The 23,685-nt window shown below is 35.2% G+C and overlaps 3 protein-coding genes and 1 long non-coding RNA gene across 6 annotated transcripts; 2 read left to right on the plus strand and 2 right to left on the minus strand.

Moving 5' to 3' along the window:
- Positions 1-1,905: 1,905 nt before the first annotated feature.
- On the minus strand, positions 1,906-3,199 carry LOC148788608 (uncharacterized). The gene is made up of 3 exons (XR_016064988.1): positions 3,065-3,199; positions 2,414-2,508; positions 1,906-2,254 (listed from the first exon to the last, which is right to left on the minus strand). It is a non-coding gene; the product is annotated as an uncharacterized LOC148788608 (long non-coding RNA).
- On the plus strand, positions 3,109-6,759 carry LOC105157230 (uncharacterized). Of its 2 annotated transcripts, none has more exons than XM_020692227.2 (7): positions 3,109-3,243; positions 3,344-3,581; positions 3,984-4,097; positions 4,762-4,842; positions 5,354-5,526; positions 5,701-5,797; positions 6,315-6,759. In XM_020692227.2, exons 1-7 carry the CDS (start codon positions 3,161-3,163, stop codon positions 6,423-6,425), a joined length of 897 nt encoding a protein of 298 aa, XP_020547886.1. In that variant the 5' UTR covers positions 3,109-3,160; the 3' UTR covers positions 6,426-6,759. The 2 variants fall into 2 exon arrangements, with proteins under 2 accessions (XP_020547886.1, XP_011071881.1); XM_011073579.3 differs by having other exon boundaries at positions 3,134-3,275.
- Positions 6,760-14,352: 7,593 nt separating this feature from the next.
- LOC105157231 (UDP-N-acetylglucosamine-N-acetylmuramyl-pyrophosphoryl-undecaprenol N-acetylglucosamine protein) lies at positions 14,353-17,376 on the plus strand. Of its 2 annotated transcripts, none has more exons than XM_088878651.1 (9): positions 14,353-14,371; positions 15,133-15,559; positions 15,639-15,672; positions 15,763-15,966; positions 16,047-16,136; positions 16,237-16,302; positions 16,398-16,489; positions 16,570-16,617; positions 16,876-17,376. In XM_088878651.1, the coding sequence occupies exons 2-9, from the start codon at positions 15,180-15,182 to the stop codon at positions 16,991-16,993; spliced, it is 1,032 nt and encodes a 343-aa protein (XP_088734777.1). In that variant the 5' UTR covers positions 14,353-14,371; positions 15,133-15,179; the 3' UTR covers positions 16,994-17,376. The 2 variants fall into 2 exon arrangements, with proteins under 2 accessions (XP_088734777.1, XP_088734776.1); XM_088878650.1 differs by lacking the exon at positions 14,353-14,371 and adding an exon at positions 14,408-14,532.
- A 325-nt stretch (positions 17,377-17,701) lies between these two features.
- Positions 17,702-23,379, minus strand: LOC105157232 (Phox (PX) domain-containing protein). The gene is made up of 6 exons (XM_011073583.3): positions 23,229-23,379; positions 21,583-23,147; positions 20,482-21,477; positions 19,942-20,167; positions 18,455-18,597; positions 17,702-18,279 (listed from the first exon to the last, which is right to left on the minus strand). Exons 2-6 carry the CDS (start codon positions 23,128-23,130, stop codon positions 17,971-17,973), a joined length of 3,222 nt encoding a protein of 1,073 aa, XP_011071885.1. The 5' UTR covers positions 23,131-23,147; positions 23,229-23,379; the 3' UTR covers positions 17,702-17,970.
- Between the last annotated feature and the right edge of the window lie 306 nt (positions 23,380-23,685).

Below are 23,685 nucleotides of genomic sequence, written 5' to 3' on the forward strand. Positions count from 1 at the left end.
AATCCACGCAGTTCCGTTCCAACGACCCAAATAAATGTGAAAATTCAAAGCCATAATTCAAGAAAGTATTCTTTTTATTAATAACGATAAATAAATTATAATAATTCTTCTTGATATATTGAGTAATATTCATTCACTTCTATAAAATTAAACGAATACTCATATATCTAATAAAATTTAAATTTTTATGACATCGAACTTATTTAGAACTCTTGATCCTGACACGCATAAATGGAGAAATGATTCAAATTAGGAAAAAGAATATGAAAGAAGAAAAACGAGAAAAGTGAATGAAGAATCACGAGGAATGAGATGGCATAATTAGGCATTGTTGCAGTTCTCACTCTTCTTCATGTGGGATTCCTCATGTGACTCCCCACGTGCCTTTTGCAATTTTGTGTTTGCCTTTGGCTTTGGCGTGGGTGGGTGGGTAGCATGAATGGCCATGTCGACATTGAATGAGACTTGGGGATCCATAGTTTGATGTTTAGATCCAAGTTATATGCTTTCTTTATTGTATTCGTTTATCTCGTGGAATTCGGCTGGCTATTTTGTTTTATTCGACTTGATTTTTTATTTATATATGATCGAGTTATCGATTTTTTTTTTGGATATTTTTTTTAGAATAATTTGCAAACATTAAGAAATGGATTTTTGGGTAGCCCAATAAGAATATTCTGACTTTCAAATCAATTAATAGGTTGTGAATAATGGTCGGGATTCGGCTCAATTTTGTATTTGTTTGTGGTTGCAATCGAGGGTCAATAGTATTCAGGTATGGGTGCTCTTCAAGAACAAGCTGCAAATAATGAAAATGGGAATAGTCGGGTTGCCCCAGTAGAGATATTCCGAGGCCTAAGTCAATTAATGGATTGTGAATACGGGTCGGGCATCTGACTCAATCTTGTATTTATTAATGATCATAGTTGACGGTCACTGGCTTTTCCATGGGTGCTTTCCATAAATAATTCGCACACACCAAAAATGTGGTAGTCGGGTTGTCCCAGAGAGGGCATTCCAACACCCGAGCCAACTAATGGGTCGTGCATAAGTGTGGGGCATTTGATTCAATCTTGTGTTTATTTATGGTCTCAATCGAGAGTTGCTAGTCTTTCCTCCTAGGTATCCTTCTACAGACACTAAAAATGGGATAATCAGGTTCCATAATCGTGACACTTCTACTCTCAAATCAACTGACGATTTACGAATGAGGGTTGAATAAAATAAAGTGAAGTATTTATAGGTTTAGCCCAATCATTCGAACACGAGGGGGGTGTGGGATTCTGCCACGTGTAGGGCGATGCAAGGGGTTGCCCTACTTCGACTTGCTGGGCCTTGGTGCCCAATTAGCTTAGCCCAATACAATTACTTTTTTTAGGCCTTGGTAGTAATGTAGTTTCTATAGAGGTCTGGCATTAATATTCCTCAATCATACATAAATATTATTATCAATTAGATCTTATTTGAAATCAAAATCAATACCCTGCATTTTTCATCAAAAAGTTTCATTCAAAATTTCCAACCTTGTAGCCTAAATTATTCATTCAATGCTTCACAAAAAAGTTACACACTTAAAATTTAAATCAATTGTTCATAATTTTATTTTCTTTTTTTTGAATGTGCTGGACGGATGCTTTGAGCCAACCCGTTGTTTAATTTCGTTCTCGCTGTGTCTCGACGCTTCTTGGGTTGTATGGTTCCTTTCAAATTGGGCTCGAAAGGAAGTAGGGTTTGAAGGCGAGGCAGAAGTCGACTGAAAGTAGAAGAAAGAGAGAAAAGAAACGATCTAAATTTATAATTGCCTATTTGTATTTGAGTTTAAGGATAAATCTAATTTATAATTTTTTTTCAATAAATATAAATTTCATTAAATAAAAGGAGTACAGAGGTACAATACAATATGTTTTAAAGCTAGGCATCTCATTCGACAGGCCAAGGGATCCGCCATAAACTATAAAGTCCATATGAGCTAATAGAATAGAGTAAGTCAGCACTAAGGATTCTCTGTCGCACGTCTCCTATGATGATAGCAGCAAAACTTGATAGATCATGTTCCTCTTTGTCAAATCGGTGAAGGTTGGATTCACGCCAAATGTGGTAGACAGCTGCAGCCACAAGGGTGCGGTAGGATGCAGAGATGAAATCCTCGCCTTTTCATTTCGTTGCTGCCCACAAAACATTCATTGGCCAATCACGATTAGGCCAGTCAAATCTAAGGGTCTGCCAGATCACCCTTAAGCACCTCCGAGAATACCTACAATGGAAAAATAGGTGTGTATGTGTTTTCGTTGTTTCATCATTGCATAAGATACACAAACTACCCAGCTGAAGGAGCCAAAGTTTGTCCAAGTAGAGAGTTTCTCGAAAATAGCCAACCAAAGGACAAACACATGCTTGGGAATTCGAAACGGACCTAAGAGTAGTGAAGACCAGCCTACTTTGCGCCCCTGAGGTCTCAGGATACAAAGGATGCAAGCAGTCGTAGGAGTACAGAGTGATCTCCAAGTCCTGCAGTCCACTCCACCATGGATAGTGGGTAATACAAGAAAGATTTCAAAGCAGTCGGTATCCGTGATATACAGCCAATGCCACATTAAGTCTATCAGTCAACCGCGTATTAGTAATCTATAACTTCATGAGTCTTATATTGAAAGCTATTAATTTTAGTCATTTAAATTTATCCGATATATAATGCAGACATGCTTATGGATTTAAAAAAAAAGATATAATTATATCGTCCTCCTTCGATATTTGATATAATTATATTATATTTTTATAGTTTAAAAATGTATATGTAGTACCCTAATATTTTTTTCATCAAACAAATAAAATTTTTTATTAGCCAAAATTTACTAGATTTATTAATATTAATATAAATAAAATAAAAATTAATATTTAAATAAATATTTGTTGTTAATTAAAATATCCTTCTATGAAGTTTATTCTCACTCTTATAAGTATATTTTAATTAATAGAGAAATCTATTTGTGAAGCGGAAACAAATAAATTTCTAAAAAATAAATTTGTTGGATGATGAAGTAATTAAAAAAAATAGGAACCGTACACGTGTCAAGTTTCAATACTATTGGACCGCAAAAATCTCCGCCTCTTCACTTCACCTCCTCCACCTCTCTCTCGAATGGCTCCAAGCCACTGAAAAATGAGAAATCATCGGCGGATGGAATTCCCTATATCGCCCTCACACACCCGGGTCAATCCAGCCCCACCTCCGTGCCCATTATCGTAATTTTACCTGCTCAATTTTCCTCCATGAGGTAAGTATAATAGCACCCCAACAACCTGAAGAACAGCAAGAAGGATAATACCCAATAAATTTTTGCAGAATGCATTGCTTGAATCTGAAGGCTGTTGCGAATCTCCACTCTCTGTCGTTGCCGGGTCGGGCCAGTAGCGGCGTCAAAGACTGCAGTTTTCGGGTTAATCGAATCGTTGCTTGCAGCGTGCCGGGTTCGGGTTCGGGTACTGGTCCGGTTCAAGGGTCGAGTCAGAGCCCGTTTTTCTCCCGGACTGAGACGTATGCCTTGCTGAAGCAGCAGCTGGAAGTTGCTGCAAAAGCTGAGGTACTATTGCTTGCTCTCTCTCTCTGTGCGAATTGTGCTTTTTCGTTTGAATTTGTTGGTAAGGATTGGATTTGGTGTATTAGTTGAAATTTTCGATTCAGACTTGTTTTGGGATATGCAGTTTGCTGTTGTTGAGGCGTGTGGGGGTAATGTGCTGGGAATGTTTTTGGTATGAAGGAGGCGTGTTATTTAGATAGTTGGTACTAGAGACTGGCTGACACGGCTAATAGTTTTGGAGGAAGATGTTTTGATTAAAAGTTGTAGCATTCTATTTAATAGATCTTTAGTTCAAGAACATTATGTATGGTTGTGCATTTATACTGATAGTTTCTGAAACGTGTTGGCTGGTTTAGTTGCGCTTTTTGTCTTCGGATTGATTTTTCCATTTGATAATTGCATTAGGATTACAAGGAAGCTGCAAGACTTCGTGATTCATTGAGAGTCTTTGAGGAGGAGGAGCCAGTTTTGCGCCTTCAGAGATTGTTGAAAGAGGCTATTGCACAGGAAAGATTTGAGGTATGCTTCTTCCATTTCTTATTTGCTATATTTTCTATTGAATTTTCTGAAGGTTATGGTGACAGATGAGTAATCATTTTGGATTGATTTTGCTTTTGAAGTTTCTGGATCACTGAATTAGCATATTTAAGAGTTAAATGATTATGCTTATTTAGGAATTTATGGTTATTCAACTTGTTCTTTCCTGATTGCCTGTGTACGTCATGGCAGTCTTTAAAACTGTCATATGGCAGACTTAGTTCAATATCCATTTTGTATCATGATTCAAATGCTTACAAAATTGGGCATGTGTTTTTCATTGGACGAAGCATTATACCCCAAACTTCATTTTTCTGAGAGCTTATAGCAAGGAATTCCCTTTGTGAGGATGCGATGGCTAGCCTCTCCCTGACCAATAGAAGATCGACTCAGGTTTTGAGAATCTTAAACTTTGGCAATTTGTACTGTTTAACATGTTGAATTGCTTGCGGAAAAGTGTCTCGACATAAAACTGCGTGTGCTGCTATACCAATTAGAAAGAAGTCTGCTTTGTTTGATTTTTTACATCAGTTAAATTAATGATACTCTGGTTCTGACTGACCAATTTGTCTAATGCTTTCTTTTTCTTCTAACTAAACAGGTTTGTTGATGTCCTTTCTTTTTGTATATTTGTCTATGACACCAGGATGCAGCTAGGTACCGTGATGAGTTAAAGGAAATTGCTCCTCATTGTCTTTTGAAGTGCTCAAGTGATGCTACAACCCTGGTATGTCGAGCATCATAAATCTACTGAGTCCATTTTCAGTTTAATCACAGCTCTTGCAACTGATACTTCTAACTTGATTCTGTCATGCTTTCTACTGGTACGACAACTGTGATCGTAATCTGAAACTATTATTGACCTAGTTCATAAATCATGTTGGGGGTAACCATATCTGAGATACACTTTGTGTCAGCATGTGCTTCTTGCGGGTTAATGCCCGCCTCTACTAGTTTAATCAACTAGCTAAGTTGACGCCATCAAGCTTCAATTGCATCTCATTGACTATGGTCAGTGAATCCCGAGCTCTATGAGAGAGAGAAATCTGGCTACGCAAAATTCTTTCACCTTCACATTGTGAATCTTGATTCTTCACCTGAAATCAGTTTAGCTTAAGCTAGTCTTTGGATGAGCACAATAGCTGGATTGAAAACTTCTCTCTTCTTTATTCTTTTGGGGTTGTGTGTGTGTTAGAAAGTTATGTCTGGATATCTATCTAATTAATGCACTTTTCCAGGGTATTAGAGTTCAAGTTAGGAGTGTGTACATTGAAGGTAGAAGCCAGCCTTCGAAAGGCCTTTATTTTTTTGCATATAGAATCAGAATCACCAACAACTCAGATCGTCCTGTACAACTTCTTAGAAGGCACTGGATCATAACTGATGCCAATGGGAAAACAGAGAGTGTCCAGTAAGTTGTTACACTTTACCTTTTTATTTTTTTCTTTGTTGCTACAGATAGTATTGCAATAGTCTCTTGAAAGTGTATGTCATTTTAACCTTTTCAACATTTTCAGCATCACTTTCATTTAGTTGATGATTCATTTGTTTTCTCCAGTGACTGAACTTCCTGCTTTTTGACCAGGGGTGTCGGAGTTATAGGTGAACAACCAGTGATACTTCCCAAAACCGGTTTTGAGTATTCATCTGCCTGTCCATTGAGCACATCTAGTGGCAGAATGGTGAGATGGTGAATTATATTTCATTTACATAGGAAACCCCTGCCCCGCCAACCGAGGCAGCTTTTTGATCCATTGATTGCCTCTTCTTATCAAACTTTACTCTCCTATTACACAAAATCACAATGATGGTGACATGTCACTGGTTTCCTCCCGTTATTTCTGGAACAAACATTCAATTTTAAACATTTACTGCTCTGCTTGAATAAGAGCCCTTGGAAAGCTTTGCTGGAAAATTTTCCTTCAGTTCACATCAAATGTTACATCAGTTGAAATTGAAGTCACATATGCTGTACTTATATCCAATTCATGGTGTTAAAAGTAGCAAGTGAATTATCCTTTGTTCTCCATAATTATGCTATGTAGATGAGTTTCTGTAACTATGGACTTGCTAACATATTTTAGGATATGTTGGTTGTTTTCGTCTGAAAATAACCGTGTATGAGGGGTCCTTTATATAGTTTCTTGGAGTGGAATAACTATAACTTATTTGAGTTATTTCACTTTATTTGCTTATCAGGAGGGTGACTTTGAGATGAAGCATATCGACAAAGTAGGAACTCGAACATTCAACGTGGCTATTGCCCCCTTTGCTTTGTCCACGTTTGGAGATGGCGCTGATACCACTTGATAGACTAACCTAGATATACAAGGAAGATGTGTCAATTCGATTATATTGTATGCTACTGAAATTGTTTTCCTGATGACCAATTGCACAGTTCTGAAGACGTTGTAAGCCCATGTATCTTGCCATCGTAGTGTAAGAAATTCTTCACCACTATCAGGAATGCAGTTAGTAAGCATGCCTAATCAGACTTTTTAAATGAGTTGATATAGTCAATGTATAAATGGAGTGAACTGTAAAATATAAATGTATAGATAGTGTGACTATTTAGAGTATGTACTATATAATTCCCACCTTGTGCAATTTCTTTTTCAATACATTGCCATGACTTAGCCTGTAACCAATTTTTGTTGTGAATTTACTGTGTATAATGCATGAAGTCTGATGTAATTCTGGTGTCGCAGGAAGCAAGTGACTATAAACCTTTGATAGGGTACTTGCGTAATGAGCTACTATCCTTTTGTTTCTTGCGAAGGTTGATATAGACGTGTTAGTATTCTCTGAATGATTAGTCTAAATCAGCCCAACTTCATGAAGGTTTTCCCAATATCACGTTATTGAACTACTTGAGAGCAGTTATATCTTCAGTCACACTTTTCTTATGCTATGCAAGATTCAACACTTGTTTCTTTATATTTCTAGATCTTTCAGGAGGACTTTCATTAAGGTTCAAAAGATATTTCTAATGAAAGGTGCGTTCTCTACCCGTTGTTCATTTTCTGTATCTATATTGCCTCTGTTTCCTTGTATATTTTCATTCCACTCTCTGAATATATGTTTGTATCCTTGGTGTGCTTGATCATAATGGATCAGATACTGCTTTAGTTAGAATTATTACAGCATTAACATGTCATGCTTGTGAAAGGTTCTACATTACACACTCGAAATTTGATTTAACTGGCTCATGTCTCGGAAATCACATCCAGTCTGTTATTAACGCAACTCCGATTTATCCTTTTTTCCAAATGCATATATTCCTGTACCTTGTATATCTGGCCAAATATCACATCACTAAGCATTTTGGTTGTCAGTAAGGCATTTGTCTGCATCCGTCAGTCGAACTCCCTCTGCCCTTGCATGAAAGTTCAGTCATATAAGCAAATAGGAGCAGTATATTTGAATTGGCATTGATGCTAATTGCCATTGGCAGAGTTCATCTGTTTTGGAGATTTCATTCACTGATGACATTCGTATTTCATTCTTGTGCTTCGTGTAAGACGTTTGGTCTTTCCTTTTCTTACCTATTCTGTTCATGACTATCTTGAAACACCGTTTGTCTTGTTCTAGAGTCAGAAATCGTATTGAGATGGTTTCACTGACGTGTAGTTGAGTGTTGGATTCCCATGCGCTGGTTCATGCATTTCTGCTACTATAACTAACTCTACTACTCTCTTCCCTTACGTAATTGAACATGATGCTGCAGTTTCTTCATCTTCTCCTCCTCTAACTTTTCTAGTGTGAGTGATATAGTTTCTGATCTGGACACGTCCGTAATGGAACGAGTTAGCGTTCTGATTTCGGGTTCAGGGACAGGTCTTTATGTTATGGATCCGGTCGGATTTGAGGTGGGTTTTTAGGCCTTGTTCAAGGCTCGCCCTGAACCCTTCCGAAGAATATTTATAAATTTTTTAATTAATTTAATTTTTATGTAATATATACATTTGCAAAATAAGTTATATTTTCTTATATAATTCTTTTGACAAGTTATCTTGATTAATTGAAGAATTTAATATTTTTAACAATCTATCTTGATTAATTGAAGAAAAGCAGAACTTTAGTCAGGTTTTGCAAGTTATGGATTTCGAAATTTTAAAATATTTTTTTTTGAAAAATCTTAAATTTAAGAAATTTCAAATCATTCAGCTCTAAGTTTTGAACTACATGGGATATTGATGGATTTTATTTTATTTTTTATACGAAGGCTTTCGAAACTATCTTTTAAATATATTTTTTTAAATTTAAATTTATTAATTCAAATATAGTCTTATGTAATTGAAGAGTACTCTTTTGTGTCTTTAAAATATTTGGTACCTTCTTTATTTTTTATTTTTTTCCTTTCTTTTCAATTTCTTTTTTGTCTCTCTTTTAAACTTTTACATTTCTCCCAAACCCCTACACCCACTCTAGGGTATATGCCTCATAGGAATCACACAAGGGTAGATTAGAAACTTCTGGTAAAATATCCGTTATAATGTCCGTTCGTCACCCAACGGATAACGTGCATTACATAGTCCAGAGATTGGTGGCTTACCCATTAAGTGATTTTGGCATTGGACGGTTCTAATAGGAATTAGGTTAGGTCAATTCAATAATAGACATCGATGTCATTTCACCCTTCCTTGGTACAACCTAATTGTTTAGGAATGAGATTTCTATATGGGAGGGTTTGTGTTCGAACTTTAGTTTTGTGCTTGAATATTATAAATTAAGAACTTCACATCTCCATTTTTCTCACTCTTTTTCTAATAATTTCTCATATTTATTTTATTATTTTTATTGATTTAATTAATATACATTAAAAATAATAATTATTTTCTAAAATTTAAAATTAATTATGAACAGATTCATCAGTGAGGCGACATATACTAGATGTTATAATGGGTAAGGGTTCGAAATTGAATAGATCACTATTGACTGATGAATTTCAATAAAATAACGTTTTTCCCTACCCATTTGAAGAAAGTCTGCAGTGTTTTTGCCAGGGTTGGAAAATAAATGAAATTATTCAATATTCGGTTAAAGTCAATTAATGAAAACTTGTTTGAATTTAATTTCTTAAAGCAAATAGACTTAACTTGAACAAAGTTTTTTATTTGATAAATTTGTAAGTACGACTCGAGTTCGATTCAATTACTGCAAAAAATAATAAATGATATTAAAAATATCTAGTTACTCGAGTTCGGTTGATATTTGCTCCAATTAAAATTTGTTTGAGTTTGATCTGATTAATTATCAAATCAAATGGAAACATAATTTTCAAAATTGGAACAATAATTCAAATAAACTTAAACAATTGATTCGAATTTAATTTTAATTTTTGGTTGTCTAATGAATGAATGATGATGGATGAACAATTACAGTCATTTTTATTTACAATTTTTTTGCACCATAAAAAAATATAAATTATGTTGATACGGAATGTTTTATTATGAGATAGTCCTTCAACACGATATTAGAGTCAGATTAAATAAGAAATCGTAAATTTGAATATCATTATCAATTATTCATAAAAAAAATGTCTCATCTGTTTATTGAGTATAAAAAAATATGTTAAGATATTAAATATTAAATAATTTTTTTTTAATAATTTAAATTTTTAAATAAAATGGTATTTTTGAGGAATTTCAAGAACCAATCCCTAAAACAAGCAATGGCATCAGCTTACTCAATCTACGACCAATCATTGCAAGCAAAAGAGAAATCAATGCAAGCACAAAGCTGATTCATTGATTGATTTGATTGCCATCATCATTCATTCATATATATATATATATACCAACGTGTGATTTGTGTTATGTACGGATTTAATTTAATTTTATTTAAAATTATATTTTATAAATATTTAAATTTTGGGAAAGTTAAATGAAGAAATATTTTAAATAAAATTATTTTTTTGGAAAAGAATATAATACATCAATAGTAATAAAATTTGTCGGAATTTACAATTAGAAGCATATATGTGAAGAGATAAATAGATAAAATAAATAAATTAAAAAAGAATAACCATCTTCATAAAATATCATACGTTGTGATGTGTTCTCCGTTGATAATGCCACCTTAGATCGTTTTTTTAGTAGAATTTTGAAATTATACGAAATAAGATAAATTGTTATTTAATGAAAACATAAAATTTTATGAAAAATTGAAAACCTTAAATGTGATCATCCGAATAATGTTACTATCCTCCAAGTGCATAAATATTTATTAAATCACTATATACATTTATTAGATATTCTTTTTATGTTTTAAAAATTAAAAATTACTAGCTTGATTATTATCATAAAACATGTATGAATTAATTTAATCATAATTTAAATTATATTTAAAAAAATTAATTTTATGAAAGTAATTTTGATTCTATTGAAAATATATGGCTACCTAAGGTGAATTTTCAATTAAAAATAATTTCGAAACATAAAATTCATTTAAAAATTAAAATAAAAGTAATTATTACCACAAATATAATTGGTGGTGAATATATATGTTATAATTTAAAAAATGATTAATATTGCTATTAATACTTACCATTAATATTTATCTATGAATTAATTATTTTTATAATTTAAATCTAAGAATTCACCATTTGATCAAAATTGAAGGATTTGGGCCCCTTCACATATATATATATATATTTTGCTTTTCAATTCTTTTATTATCCGTATTAAAAAAAAATAAAAACTTTCTTATTATCCAAAAACTCGCATTTTCATCTTCATGTGTTTGTTCATCATCAAAGCCAAAGTACGACTTTTTGTATAAAAATCATCAAATATAAATAAAGAGGTCGTGTAAGGGTATGCGATTTATGTGGAAAGAGCAATCACGTGACCAGCTAATATGTCCAACCCTAAGGAGAAAACGCTGTCGTCGCGTGTCACGCGGCCACGTCCAACCCTTCGCCCTTGAGTCTTGACTTAGCCCTCACGTCACGCCTTCACAAATTGCCATTAGTCGGTGGCCCCACCCCTCTCAATCTCCCCCATTCTCTTCACTAATTTTTCTCTACATAGTATTATAGGAGGCGTTTGGCTGAGCTTATAAATTTTTTAAAATATTTTATAAGATATTTAAAGTGTACAAATTGTTAAAAATCATTTGATTATAAAGTTACAAGTTCGAATTTCATCGATGTGAGTGGTGCTATTCTGCTTTAATAGTAATTGTCGTTCTACTTTAATAGTAATTATTGATTAGATATAGTTATCTCATATTGATAATTGGTTGTTATAGTTGTCGCTAGTTGTTATTAGATATAGATATTTGATATTAATAATTGTAATTGATTTACTAAAAAAATAATAATAATAATAGTTCATTGTTTTCTCTTTAAAAAAATAAAAAGAAAATTATTCGACAAACTAATTTCTTTTTTTATGTATTACATCGATACTCCTAAAATTAGGTCTAATTACACAATCATTCCCTATCCTTTAAAAATTACGAATATAACCCTTAGAAGGTTTGTGTAACGGGGGTGTTTGTTTAAAGTTTCACCATTGAATAAAGGATGTACTTGTAATTATAATTACAACCTCAATATATTTACTTGTAAATCTACAAAAGGCAGATGTATTTATGTAATTAAATCTAACTTTAAAAAATGTCAATGTAATAGATCTATTTATTTTGAAAAGCTTTAAAATTTCAAAATAAGATATTTTGGACCTTACAGAAGACAAGTTAACTTCACTCGCCTTATTTTAAATATATTGTATTATAAGCTATTAATTTAGTTTTAAATATAATTGCTGTTTTTCCTCGATCCCAAATCAAAATTATCGAATTTAAATTCCAACAATTTAATGAGTTTTTTGTCATTATTACAGTATGAAAAACTTATTATGTCAAATATTCCATTATCTTATAAGTTTTGACATCTTATTTATGCAAATACTTTAAGATTAGAAAAAATGTAAGTAACCCCCTTGCGATATTGCAAATAAGCAAATTACCCCTTTATGAAAAAATAAATGGCGATTTACCTCCTTGTATTTTTTAAAATACAATAATTTATCTCTCTATGTTTTTTAAAATGAAATATTTTTTAATAAGGGGATAATGTGCTCATTTTCAATATCACAAGGGGGTAAATTGCTAGTCACCCCTTTAAGATCTTATTGCTGAAATAAACTTTAACATCTTCAGACTCTTGAAATATCTTATAAGATGTTTCAAATAAATTTAACCAAACACCCTTTTAATGTGCACTTATCTCGTCGAAAATTTAAGTTATAAGAGAAAAATATCAGTTAATGTTTAACATATTAACATAATATATTATAAAATTTTATTTGATGTTCTGACCAAAAAAAAAAAAAAAGATACGAATTCATTTAATGCTTACGGAAAAATATTCTTTATATATGTATGTCATGCTTTTATTTTTTTTTATATGTCATGCTTGTACTTGTTATTTTATTTTCTTTATAATCATTACATAATTTTGAGAAAAAATATTTAGTGATAGTTAATAACTTATATAAATTAAATCGTTAGCAATTATGCGTTTTGTCTACACGATGTTTTGGATTAATAAAAATTAATAATTTTTGAAGTACTTTTCAATTTTAAATGAATACCATAAATATTTGTTGATAAATGTAGAAATATTACTCATTAATTGTTTGTTCCAATGTATGACTTATGCTTTTATAAATAGTTTTTTAGATATCGACAATATATTATCGAAAAAAAATTTGTGTCTCATCAGAATATCAACACTATTTTACACGAAATTTCGTCTTAATATTTTCCAAAAATTCGAAATTTAATTGCCATTTTAGACCAAAATTTCTATTGATATTTTTACATTCCCAATATTGGTGTGGCTCAATATTTTTAATTTAAGTAATAACTATACCACATCAAAATCCTGATAAATTAAGCAATACGTTAATATAACTAAAAAGAAAAAAATACAAGCAACTCCCTTGTGATATGACAAATGAGAAAATTACCCCATTATAAAAAAATAAATAGTAATTTACCTCCCTATTTTCTTTAAAATACAGCAATTTACCCCCCTATGATTTTTAAAATGAAGTAATTTACCTCCCTGTATAGGGAGGTATTTTGCTTCATTTTAAAAAGTATAGGGGTGTAATTTGCTATAATTTTTTTATAGGGGGATAATGTGCTCATTTTAAATATCACAGGGGGATAAATTGTTGTTCACCCTAACTAAAAATAATAAGCAGATTATAATAATTAATATAAAGTGAAACAAATATCGATACATCTGATAAGATTCAAACACAACCTTAAAAATTTGTTCATAAAACCTCAATTTGAATGGAGTAGGACATCATGGGTTGGTGTGGGTCAATAGTTTGTTGGTCCCAAAAGGTGGCAAATTACAAGAAAGGATAAAATCTCATGAAATGAAGGGAAAAAAACATAAATGTGAAGAAACCAAGAGTAATGTCTTGTCATACAATTAGAGTGGACCACTTTTCCAATTTTACATAAGAAAGAGGGCCAATTTGTTAAAAGATGTTCCCAAGTTTTGTTTGGACCAAAAACCTCAAGACTGGCCCTCCCCTCCCAATTTTACTTATTCTTTTTGAGATAAGTAGACAATATTTGAACTACTTGGTATTTTTTTCTTTTTCAGAATGGGTGGGGGGTGTGGGGGGGGGGGGGGAGGTGATGTGGTGATTTTTGGGTGGGGTATGTTATATATGTGCTTTATTCTTAAAACTACATATAAAAGTTGAAGATTATTGAGTAGGGTGCCTGAATTTAAACTATGCTCTTCTTTCTTACAGCTGCTTTATTCCTTTAATGGGAGTTGAGGAACAAGAAGCATAATTTTTTATCTCTTGATAAAAGAATCTACAAACAATCCAACACAAAATCCACATAAGCAAACATTTTAACACCCCCCTACCCCCACCCCCCCCCCCCCCCCCACCCCATAAAGACTAAAATCAAGGCTGCAAAAAACTGTGCAAGAAAAGTTGACAAGTCCTACATTTCTAACATGTCTTTGAGTATTTTTATATGTGCATGGGAATATAGAGTTTTATTGCAAACAGGTTTTAGACCAGTCCCTGTTGCAAGATCTTATGGGGATAACAAATATTAAAAAAAAGTGGAAGCTTATGCTCAAAGCACACCGTTCTTTTCTCTCTCTCCTCTCTCTCTTTCTCTCTCCTCTTTAATTTTTTAAGATTTTTCAATGAAGCAAAGCATCTCTCCCCACACACCTCCACATAGTATAGGTTTCTCCTGTAAGTATTCCAACCTTTCTTTGCTTACAATTAAGAACCTCTCTTTGCCATCTTTTCCTCCATCTTTCATTTAAATACATATGTTATAGTATTTTGTTCCCATCTTTCTGTGCAAATAGCCCCTCAAAGTTTGGAATCTCTGCTTGCTTTCAGATGTTAATGTAGGTCAATTTCATATGCTGCTTCATTTGTTTAAACATCATCTTCTGTTTTTCAGCAGCCATTGCTGTTATTAATATGGCTGGACCAGCTGTCTTATTGCTCCCTCAAGTTTGTTGTAATCCTACAGTTGTGTTATGGGATTGATGTCTTAATTCAGCATTCATGGTTTCTTTTAAGTCCTTAGGAACATTGCTTTTTCATAAGAATTTGATTCTTTCTTGGAGCATTCGGCTTTGCGTGCTTTCGTCGTTGTCATTACCTCAATAGGCTACAGATCATAACATAAACCTCTTCGATTCTTGAATTCGTTTCTTCCATCTTTGGGTTATATCATCCTGAGTTTTCTAACACATTCTTTATTCAAAATTTTGTCTGAAATTGAGGTTTCAGTTGTTTCAAACGATCCTGTCTTCGTTACGGTTGGAAGTCTTTTGAAGTTGTAGAGCTCTTGCTCATCTTATTAGAGAAACAAGAACTTCTATTCTTTGTGTTCTGTTCAATTCTTTCATACCTTGGGCAATTTTTTTAGGCAGGAGGTTTTGCTTCTATTCTTACTACCTCAGACATACTTCTTTGATTGGAATTTGGGAAATTTTCAGAACTGGGATTAAGACAGAAGTAGTACTAGAAGAGCTGGAAGAACAGCATGAGTTTCTTGACATTTATAACAGGATCCACAAAATCATGGCAGCCAGCCATGACAGTTGACACAACAACTGCTTCTTATTGGCTGAACTGGAGGGTCTTGCTCTGTTCCATATGGGTTCTAATGTCGATGGTTTTCGCATCGATTCTTATATCGAAGCATGAATGCCGACGAAATTCAGAAGAAGGAAGTACAGAAAACCAGCAACAAGAAGAGCCGGCCGGAATCGTATATGAGGATGAAGTGTGGAGGCCGTGTCTCCGGAGCATCCATCCTGGTTGGCTGCTTACATACAGAGTTTTCGCCTTTTTCGTGCTTCTGCTGATGCTTATCCTGAATGTAGCTGTTGATGGAGGCAGCATATTTTACTTCTACACTCAGTAAGTTGTCGTCTTTCCTTGATTTGAATTAATCTGATTAGTCATGTTTTGAGTAGTAATTCATAATGTTGCTGAACAGGTGGACTTTTACGCTGATTACCATTTATTTCGCGGTGAGTAAATGTCTATCCCATGTTTGAACTCTAATCTATTTGTTTCTATGTTTCTTCTGTTTCTTTTGACATTTAAAATCTCTATTGTAGCTCGGATCCTTGCTGTCGATACACGGATGTTGTCGGTATAGGAACAGAACTGAAGGCGACCAGCATTTTGACACCGAACGTGGATCTTATGGGCCTTCTACAACTTCACAGAATAATGCAACAAAAGCCATGAACCTCAATCAAGAACCTGTCGTTCGCCAAAAAGCTGGATCATTGGCATATGTTTTCCAAATCATTTTCCAAGTAAATCTCAGTGATATACAGTTTCTCACATTCTTTTCTTAATGAAGTTTTAACAATTTTTCCTGTCTTCCTGTCCAAAGATGAATGCTGGAGCTGTAATTCTGACAGATACCGTCTTCTGGTTCATACTTGTTCCATTTCTTGCCATTAAAGATTACAATCTGAATTTTGTAAGTATCATATGTTCTGTTTTGTAGTCTGCCTTCTCATGTTTCCAGCTAGCATTTTGCTTCTGAGGTTTCTGATCAATGTATAAAACCTCCCCTGCAGTTGATTATAAACATGCACTCAATCAACGCTGTTTTTCTCCTCGGAGAAACTGCTTTAAATTGCTTGGTAAATCAGAAGCCCCTTATGCTTTCTAATACAATCTCACATTTTTAAGCCCATTATCATAAACTGTTTTCTTGACATTGCGGACATTATTGCAGCGGTTCCCTTGGTTTAGAATCGGATACTTTTTCCTCTGGACTGCCGTTTATGTTCTTTTCCAATGGATTGTCCATGCCTGCATCGCGATCTGGTAATGTTTCATTTTTCTCGTCCTCTTAGTTAAATGCAAATGCATTTGCCGCACTAGTAACAGAAGTCTTTCTGAATCAGGTGGCCTTATCCTTTTCTTGATTTGTCATCTTCATACGCTCCATTATGGTAAGCTGCAAGCCTTCGCCTCCTTTGATCTTATGTACCGTAAATGTAACCAGAAAAAATCTCATCCTCCTAATTTCCGGCTGTGAATAGATACATAATCTTGCTGAAAGTTTTAAAATTTTAATGTGTTAGCAAATACTACAACATGGTCATATTTATGTTTGATCAGATACCATGCTGGAATACTGTCTGGTTCTTGTATGTCCCTCTGTTTTCAATAGAAACTAATGGAGGGCCTCTTCAATATGAACTTTGCAGGTATTCAACTGTGGCGTTGATGCACATACCGTGCTATGGCATATTCGTTCTAATAATGAAGGCAAAGCATTGTTTGCTGTCAAAATGGTTTCCTCAGTCTTACAGGTGTCTGCAGTAATTCTCTTGCTGAAATAAACGATGAGTTTTAGGCGCAAGCCGATGCTTCTGAAGGAAAACGGCCTGCTTTTTCTGCTCAGTGCAACTCTCGTACAGGAAAACGATGAACGATACCAGTCAATAGCTAACAAAAACACAGATTAACGCCGGTAATTTATATCCCTTATGGAGATCTCCTGGATCTCATGTCATTAGTATCTGAAGCAAATTCTGTTCGAAATCGACTTACGTTTTGGGACATGTACAGATGATACTGACTCTGATGATAGAATCATTAAAGTTTGAAGCCATAATTGTTGTAAGTTTGTAACTATATATAGATCTCAAAGGAAAAGATACACAGTAAAAAATTTTCTGTAACCCTGGCTTTCTCTTCCAGTTTCATGCCTTCATTGGTTTTTTATTTTTTTTGCTTTCAGATGTGCTTTTGTCAACCAACTAGAATTCATGACTGCTTTCTTAATTTTTGTGTTCACTTCAGTGCATTAGCCTCTGTATTTCTTGATCTGAAGCTGCTCGTAAAATTCAATTTGAATTATGATAGCTGTTTGTTTTCAAGTTCACAACTGAGAAATCCATTTCGTTGTACATTGTTAGGCGACTACCATAGCCACAAATTTCAATCCCCACAGTCGGCAGGCATCGTAAGAATGCTTGACTTAATTAATTCCAACGAACATAAGTTGCCCGTCTCGTCTGAGCCAAAATATTTGAGAAAATCATTTATATGTAAAAATGTGAAAAATCATATCTACAGAGTGGAAGAACGAATATATGCATCACTCCTATGCTGAAACTACATTACAAAGAATACACTTGGTTACAAGAGTGAACTGAGACTATATGTAACAAAAGAATACACTCAGGTTCAAAAAAGAAGAAATGGGAGGTAAAAAGGCTTAAGGATCTTCCAGGATTAACAATGGCAATCCCCATTTATTGGATTGAACAGCGAAAATAACAAGCCCATGATAGAGTTCAGAGGGAGGTGTTCGGCAATGCACCCATTAGAATAACGTTATCAACGCCTTTCGTGTCTTGTTTCCCCAGAATCTGAGACCTTCCTGGAATTACCTTGGCGAACAAGCCAGAAAGAAGTCCAGTACTCGATTCTGCCATTCCTCCCAGTAAATTTAGATTGCTATTTGCACTACGGGTTACTCCATCGGCACTTTGCTTCATCTCCTCCAGTTTAAAACGAGCACCACAAGGACAGCTTGCTATTTTCTTGATGCAATTCTTGTGGAAAACCAATTCACAAGATCTACACTTTCCGACCTCTCCTTCCTGTTCATTTAATTTTGTCGGTCAGGAGCAATCCCAGGGTTATAGTATGTGGTTATATAACTTCAACTTTATTGGCCAGTGAGAAGGCAAATTCACATTAATACGGACATGAATTAAGACTCTTAGTGTGTCTATTGTTTACAGCGTCTCTCGAAGAATGGAACATAACACCAACCTGGAAAGGAAAAATGAGGGAAAGTGGATTGCTACAGTCTTGTCGAGCACTACAAGGGACACCAACATCATAGCACAGAAGGCATTGCTCGGTGATATGTTCCTCAATTTTACGAGAGACAGTTTCAACCATCACGGGTAATGCTGTAATGAGAAAATTAAATGTCATGATATAAGATTTAAAAACAAAAGAAATTCTTTAGCTATTCTTAGTAAAGCCTGATTGCCAACCGAAACAAAGTAGTAACAATGGATGTTGAAGATAACTTCCTGAGGCTTGAATTGGGAGGCCAGATAGAAAAATTGATAAAATGATATACAGAAATACATAGAAAAATTAATGCTGATGGGATTATATTCGGACCATCTGAGTGCAAAAGCAATCTTGCTTTTACTCGTCCACAAAGGAACTGGAGTATTCGTTCTTAGAATGGAATCCAAGGCCTATCCTATTTGAAAATGGGATAAATTAGATGTTCATTTCTAAAGTTTTAGACTGCAGATTATTCTAGATCCTGTTACTTCCCAAAAATTCTCCTTCCCGGCTTCCCCTCATAACTCTTAATATGCAGTTACCCACTGCACCTCTAGTAAGAAGACAAAACAAAGACCAATCTCTAAAAGCACCCACCTCCACCATACACTTAAAGGGTACCACTATTCCATATGACCCAGAAAGAGAACCATTATCTCCATCAGCAGGACCACAGTCCAGCCCAACAATGACTATAAGATGAAACAGAAAAAGAAAAGAGAATAAGTTGATCCTCGATTGCAATCCTACCACCAATCCACTGTTGGGCAACCACAAATAATTCAAAATGCTAATACCACATTGACCAGGAAAAAAAAACCAAGGCCTTATAAACACTTTTTATCGCACAAATTGTCCACTCAAAAATGCAGGATGGCCCAAATATACAACACATGGAATCAGACCTAACACCTCCTACAAGGATCTAGGGTAGACTCCTGGCCATGCCAATTTCATTGGCACTAGGGAACTGGCTCATAATGTAAGGCATATGATGACAAGTGGGAGATAGTTATAGCCTTATAACCATTCACTTTAGCCACCCACCAACAGCCAATCTGTGATGGGGTGTCACATCTGCCTACAGGAGTACCATCAAAGCCTACCTCCAGCCATGGCAAGCACCATATACACCCCTTCCAGCATATCCACTACATTTCCACCACTATAGCTACCAGCCAAAGAATCACCACACTAACATCATCCTCAACAACCCAACAAACAACCATCAAACACTGAAACAAGCACCATTGCAAACTGTTAAATCCTCTTAAAGATCAGTTGAGATCTACTCCTATTTTCCATTTCAGGAAGAAATATAATGTCACCATGTCAGCATCTGGTTATGCAGAATATTACCTTCATGTTATTAGCAGGAGAATCAAACACATCTCAAATAAATTTCAATTCTCTTCTCAAATTAGAAGAACAAAGTATGTGCGTTCAACTTTCACCTGAAAACACCCCCTTGGACAGATTGATCAGGTCTCTTAGAGCGAAAAAATCGTTGCTATCAAGAAGATATCTCCGAGATCCAAGACCTTTGTAGACGGATCTACGGAAAGGGCAGCGGACATATGGCAACATTGCTCTTATTCTATTTCTGAGATTTGCCACATGCTGCAATGTTGGAACTTTTGAAAACAGCAAAGGATTAACAGCACTGACACAAAGCATTGGCTGCAAGAAAAGAAAAAAAATTGGAAATCATTATTAAATCTAATAAATTTCCATGCAATGCAACCTTAGATTACAAGTCAGTTTAGCAGGTAGACAAAGTGAAAAGAGTCGACAAATTGTTGCTGTCTTCAACTTGGTCCAGTTTGAGGTAATGTATAAAGCAAATTAATGTTAAATGCGAGAAGTGTGAAAGGGATATCAAGAATTGAGTGGATATTAGTCCAAACATAGTTATTGATGCTAGCTTTCATACGTTGATTCTTCATATAAAAGTACAACATATCTACAATTCTTTCAGCACTAATTCTGATTACCTGGTCATTAATAGAATCCAAATATGATTTAGCCAGCTGAGATACTGGGTATTGAGTAAAATCCCAATAATGCAGAACTCTGGCAGGCAAGACAGCAGTGTCATTGTTATGGCACAAAGAGCAGAATAACTGGCCACTGTATTCACAAAGACGAGGTTTGCCCCAACCTAGTGTCTGCGCGAATTCCTGCAACCTTGTTCTTCCATCATCAAAGTTTCTGTGGCATCCTGCACATTTATGATGTTGTGAATCTAGCATCTGTTTCATTGATTTCAAAGGGCGACTCTGTACAACAAGGGAAACAGTCTGTCCTAAGGTCGAACAATTTTCCATCTGTGTGCTTCTGTTGAAAAATGGTGATGGAGATGCATTAGAATCAGATGCAGGAGAATCGGGCATCCCTTCCGATGGAGAGAGGAAACCAATGAGCGGATTGAGGGAGCCAGAGGAAAATTTAGCATGGATAACAGATTGTAAACACTCTTGGATAAGAACACTTCTGTCAGCAATGACACTGGGCGAAGCATTACCAAAAAGCTTTCTGGATTCTCTTCCAACAGAAGACCAGGGTGATGGAAGGATCCAGCCATGGTCAGCAAATAGTTTCTTCAACCGATAATACAAAGTACTAAAGTCACGATAACGGCGCTCCACCTCCCAATGGTCTTCCCCACTCCAAACTCTTATCTTATAAACTGTGTATTTTTGGACTCCAACCAGCCGCTCACTGAATGAAACATCACCTTTCTTTTGTCTTGCACCCACCACCTCAATTCTATCAATCTTAAGAGGTTGCTGACTCCAATTATAAGCATAATCTGTGCCAGATGTAGAAGCAGTAGAGCCACCATCTCTCGATGGCTGAGGAAATTGGGTTTGATATATCCTACCACCATGGGCGAACCTAGACCCAGGGGGATCACCTGAGTCTAGTAGTATATCTTCCATATCATTAACAATTTCATCATAGAAATCATTTAACTCGAAACCCCTACTCTGCAAGATATCAAATGACAAAAATTAAAATACTATGCTTTTTAACATTGAGAGAATGACCACCCAATCAAAATTTTTAGTAAAAAATCTCAGCAGATAACTTACCTTTGCTGGCACAAAATGATCTTCAATTTGATCAAATGCAAAAGAAAAGTTTTTCTTCATTGTGGTGCTCATAGTAGTATCAGCAATCGATGACATTTCAAAGGAACTGTTGTCTTCAGATAATTTGGCCTCTCTAACTTCCTTACTTGTTGTTGGAAGCAGATTCTGGTTATTGACTGCACATTCAGAAAGAGGGTCCAATTTTTTTTCCTCTAAATCCCGATTTTCTAAGACAATATCATGACGAATGGCTGTGATCTCACTGGTGGCCGTGTCTTGATGTTTCATTACAGATTCAGTTTCACCAATTTCCAACTCCTCATTTTCCAGGGCTTCTGTTGCTGGTGGATCCTTATTTGTTGGAAATATATTGTGACCAGGACTAAGTCCAAGATACTCAGACAATTCGTCCATATCACTAACTTGATTACCTGAAACAAGTACTCTTTTTACATCTTCAAATCGACTGTCAAGTTTCAAAAGATTGGTATTTGTGGATGAAGCATTCATATTAGATTCTACTAGTTGACCACCAGCAGGAAATTGGTTAGGAGCTGCATGAGTACTTCGGACTTCATCATGTCGTTCTTCCAAAAGCATATTCGGATATGTAACAGAATTAGCAGTAGCAAAACTTAAGGAGCTAATACCACTTGGCAGACTAGTCTGTCTTCCGCCCTGAATTTCATCCCAAACCATTGATCCAATAGGAGTCTCTCTGCTTTCCTGATCAAAGTCATCCCAATCATTGGAACCAAAGGCCACTGTGGAATTCATAACTAGCTGATTTTCTTTTGTCCCACTTTCTTCACCGTGAAAAAGATGTGCATTCTTCCTGTAATAGATATCAATCTTCCTATCATCATCACTACCATATCCAAACATCGAATCCTCACCCTCTGAGTGTTCATACCTTGAAGAAGCGTCACCTTCATCCAATAAGTTCCCATCCTCACCTCCATCAATTTCCAACCCCTCTCCCTTATCACACCCTTTCTCCACACTCCTATAACAATACTCCCTACCAAACTCCACAAACTCAGCTGAAACTCTCGCAGTTCCCTCACTGTTTCCCTTACTTTCATTCTCTATTACAACCTCATTTCCCCAATTACCATCCACATCAAAATTTCCCTGCAAATCAACATTGCTCACGGAAAAGCTCTCCATCCTCCCGTTCAAATTCAACGTCCCGTTACCCTTATCACAATCAAACTCATCCCCCTTACTGGAGCCACTTCCACACTTGGATTCTTGATAACTCGATAATACCCGTTCTGCCCCAAGATTCTTAAAACTAGTACTCTCACCTCCAAGTTTGAAGCTTTTGAATGACCCAAAATCAGAATCTTGAAATGAGCTACTACGAAAACTAGGGGTACCCATCACCGAGCTGGCACTACAGTACCTCTCGTACTCCGATTCCCCTCCGCAGGAGGAGTAGTGCGACAAATCATCCCCACCGTCCGAGTCCTGATCGCCGGGAGGATCACACGGAGAGGCGACCGCAGAGGCTGGTTTCTCCTCAGCCCCCTCCCCGTTTATCATCTCATTTAACCTCACAACTGTACGAAAACCCAAATTTAGATTGCAAATAAGCAGAAACAATAAAAGATGTCTTCAAACAAACTGAGAAGAGATTTCACCTTCGAAGATTCAAGCGGGGAGAGAGAGAGAGAGAGAGAGAGAGAGAGAGAGAGAGAGAGAGAGAATGATTGAGGAGTATTTCAGATCTTGAAGATGAAATGGAGGGATTTGATGTAAACACGATTTTAGTTTTTGTTTCAGGAGGACCAAACTCTACGTCGTGCGCTTTTTAATTTTAAGGCATATAAATCTATAAAGGCGCTTACTTGAGCTCATTATCTGAAATTGGATCAAAACCTATATGGGCTGGACAGATTGGGCCTATTTAATATCTTTTCTAGATTGGGCTTTTGAATTATTTTGGGCCCCCAAAACCCATAAAGGTAGCAGATGACAAATAGTTTGATTGATATCCCATTATTTTGGTTCATCATAATGGATAATATCATCAATAAATATTTTATTATGTTTTGAATATATATGTATTATTATATATATATTTATATATATATAAAT

The sequence above is a fragment of the Sesamum indicum genome, linkage group LG3, assembly GCF_026168435.1.
Source record: "Sesamum indicum cultivar Baizhima isolate 11 linkage group LG3, ASM2616843v1, whole genome shotgun sequence".
NCBI classification, from domain to species: domain Eukaryota; kingdom Viridiplantae; phylum Streptophyta; class Magnoliopsida; order Lamiales; family Pedaliaceae; genus Sesamum; species Sesamum indicum.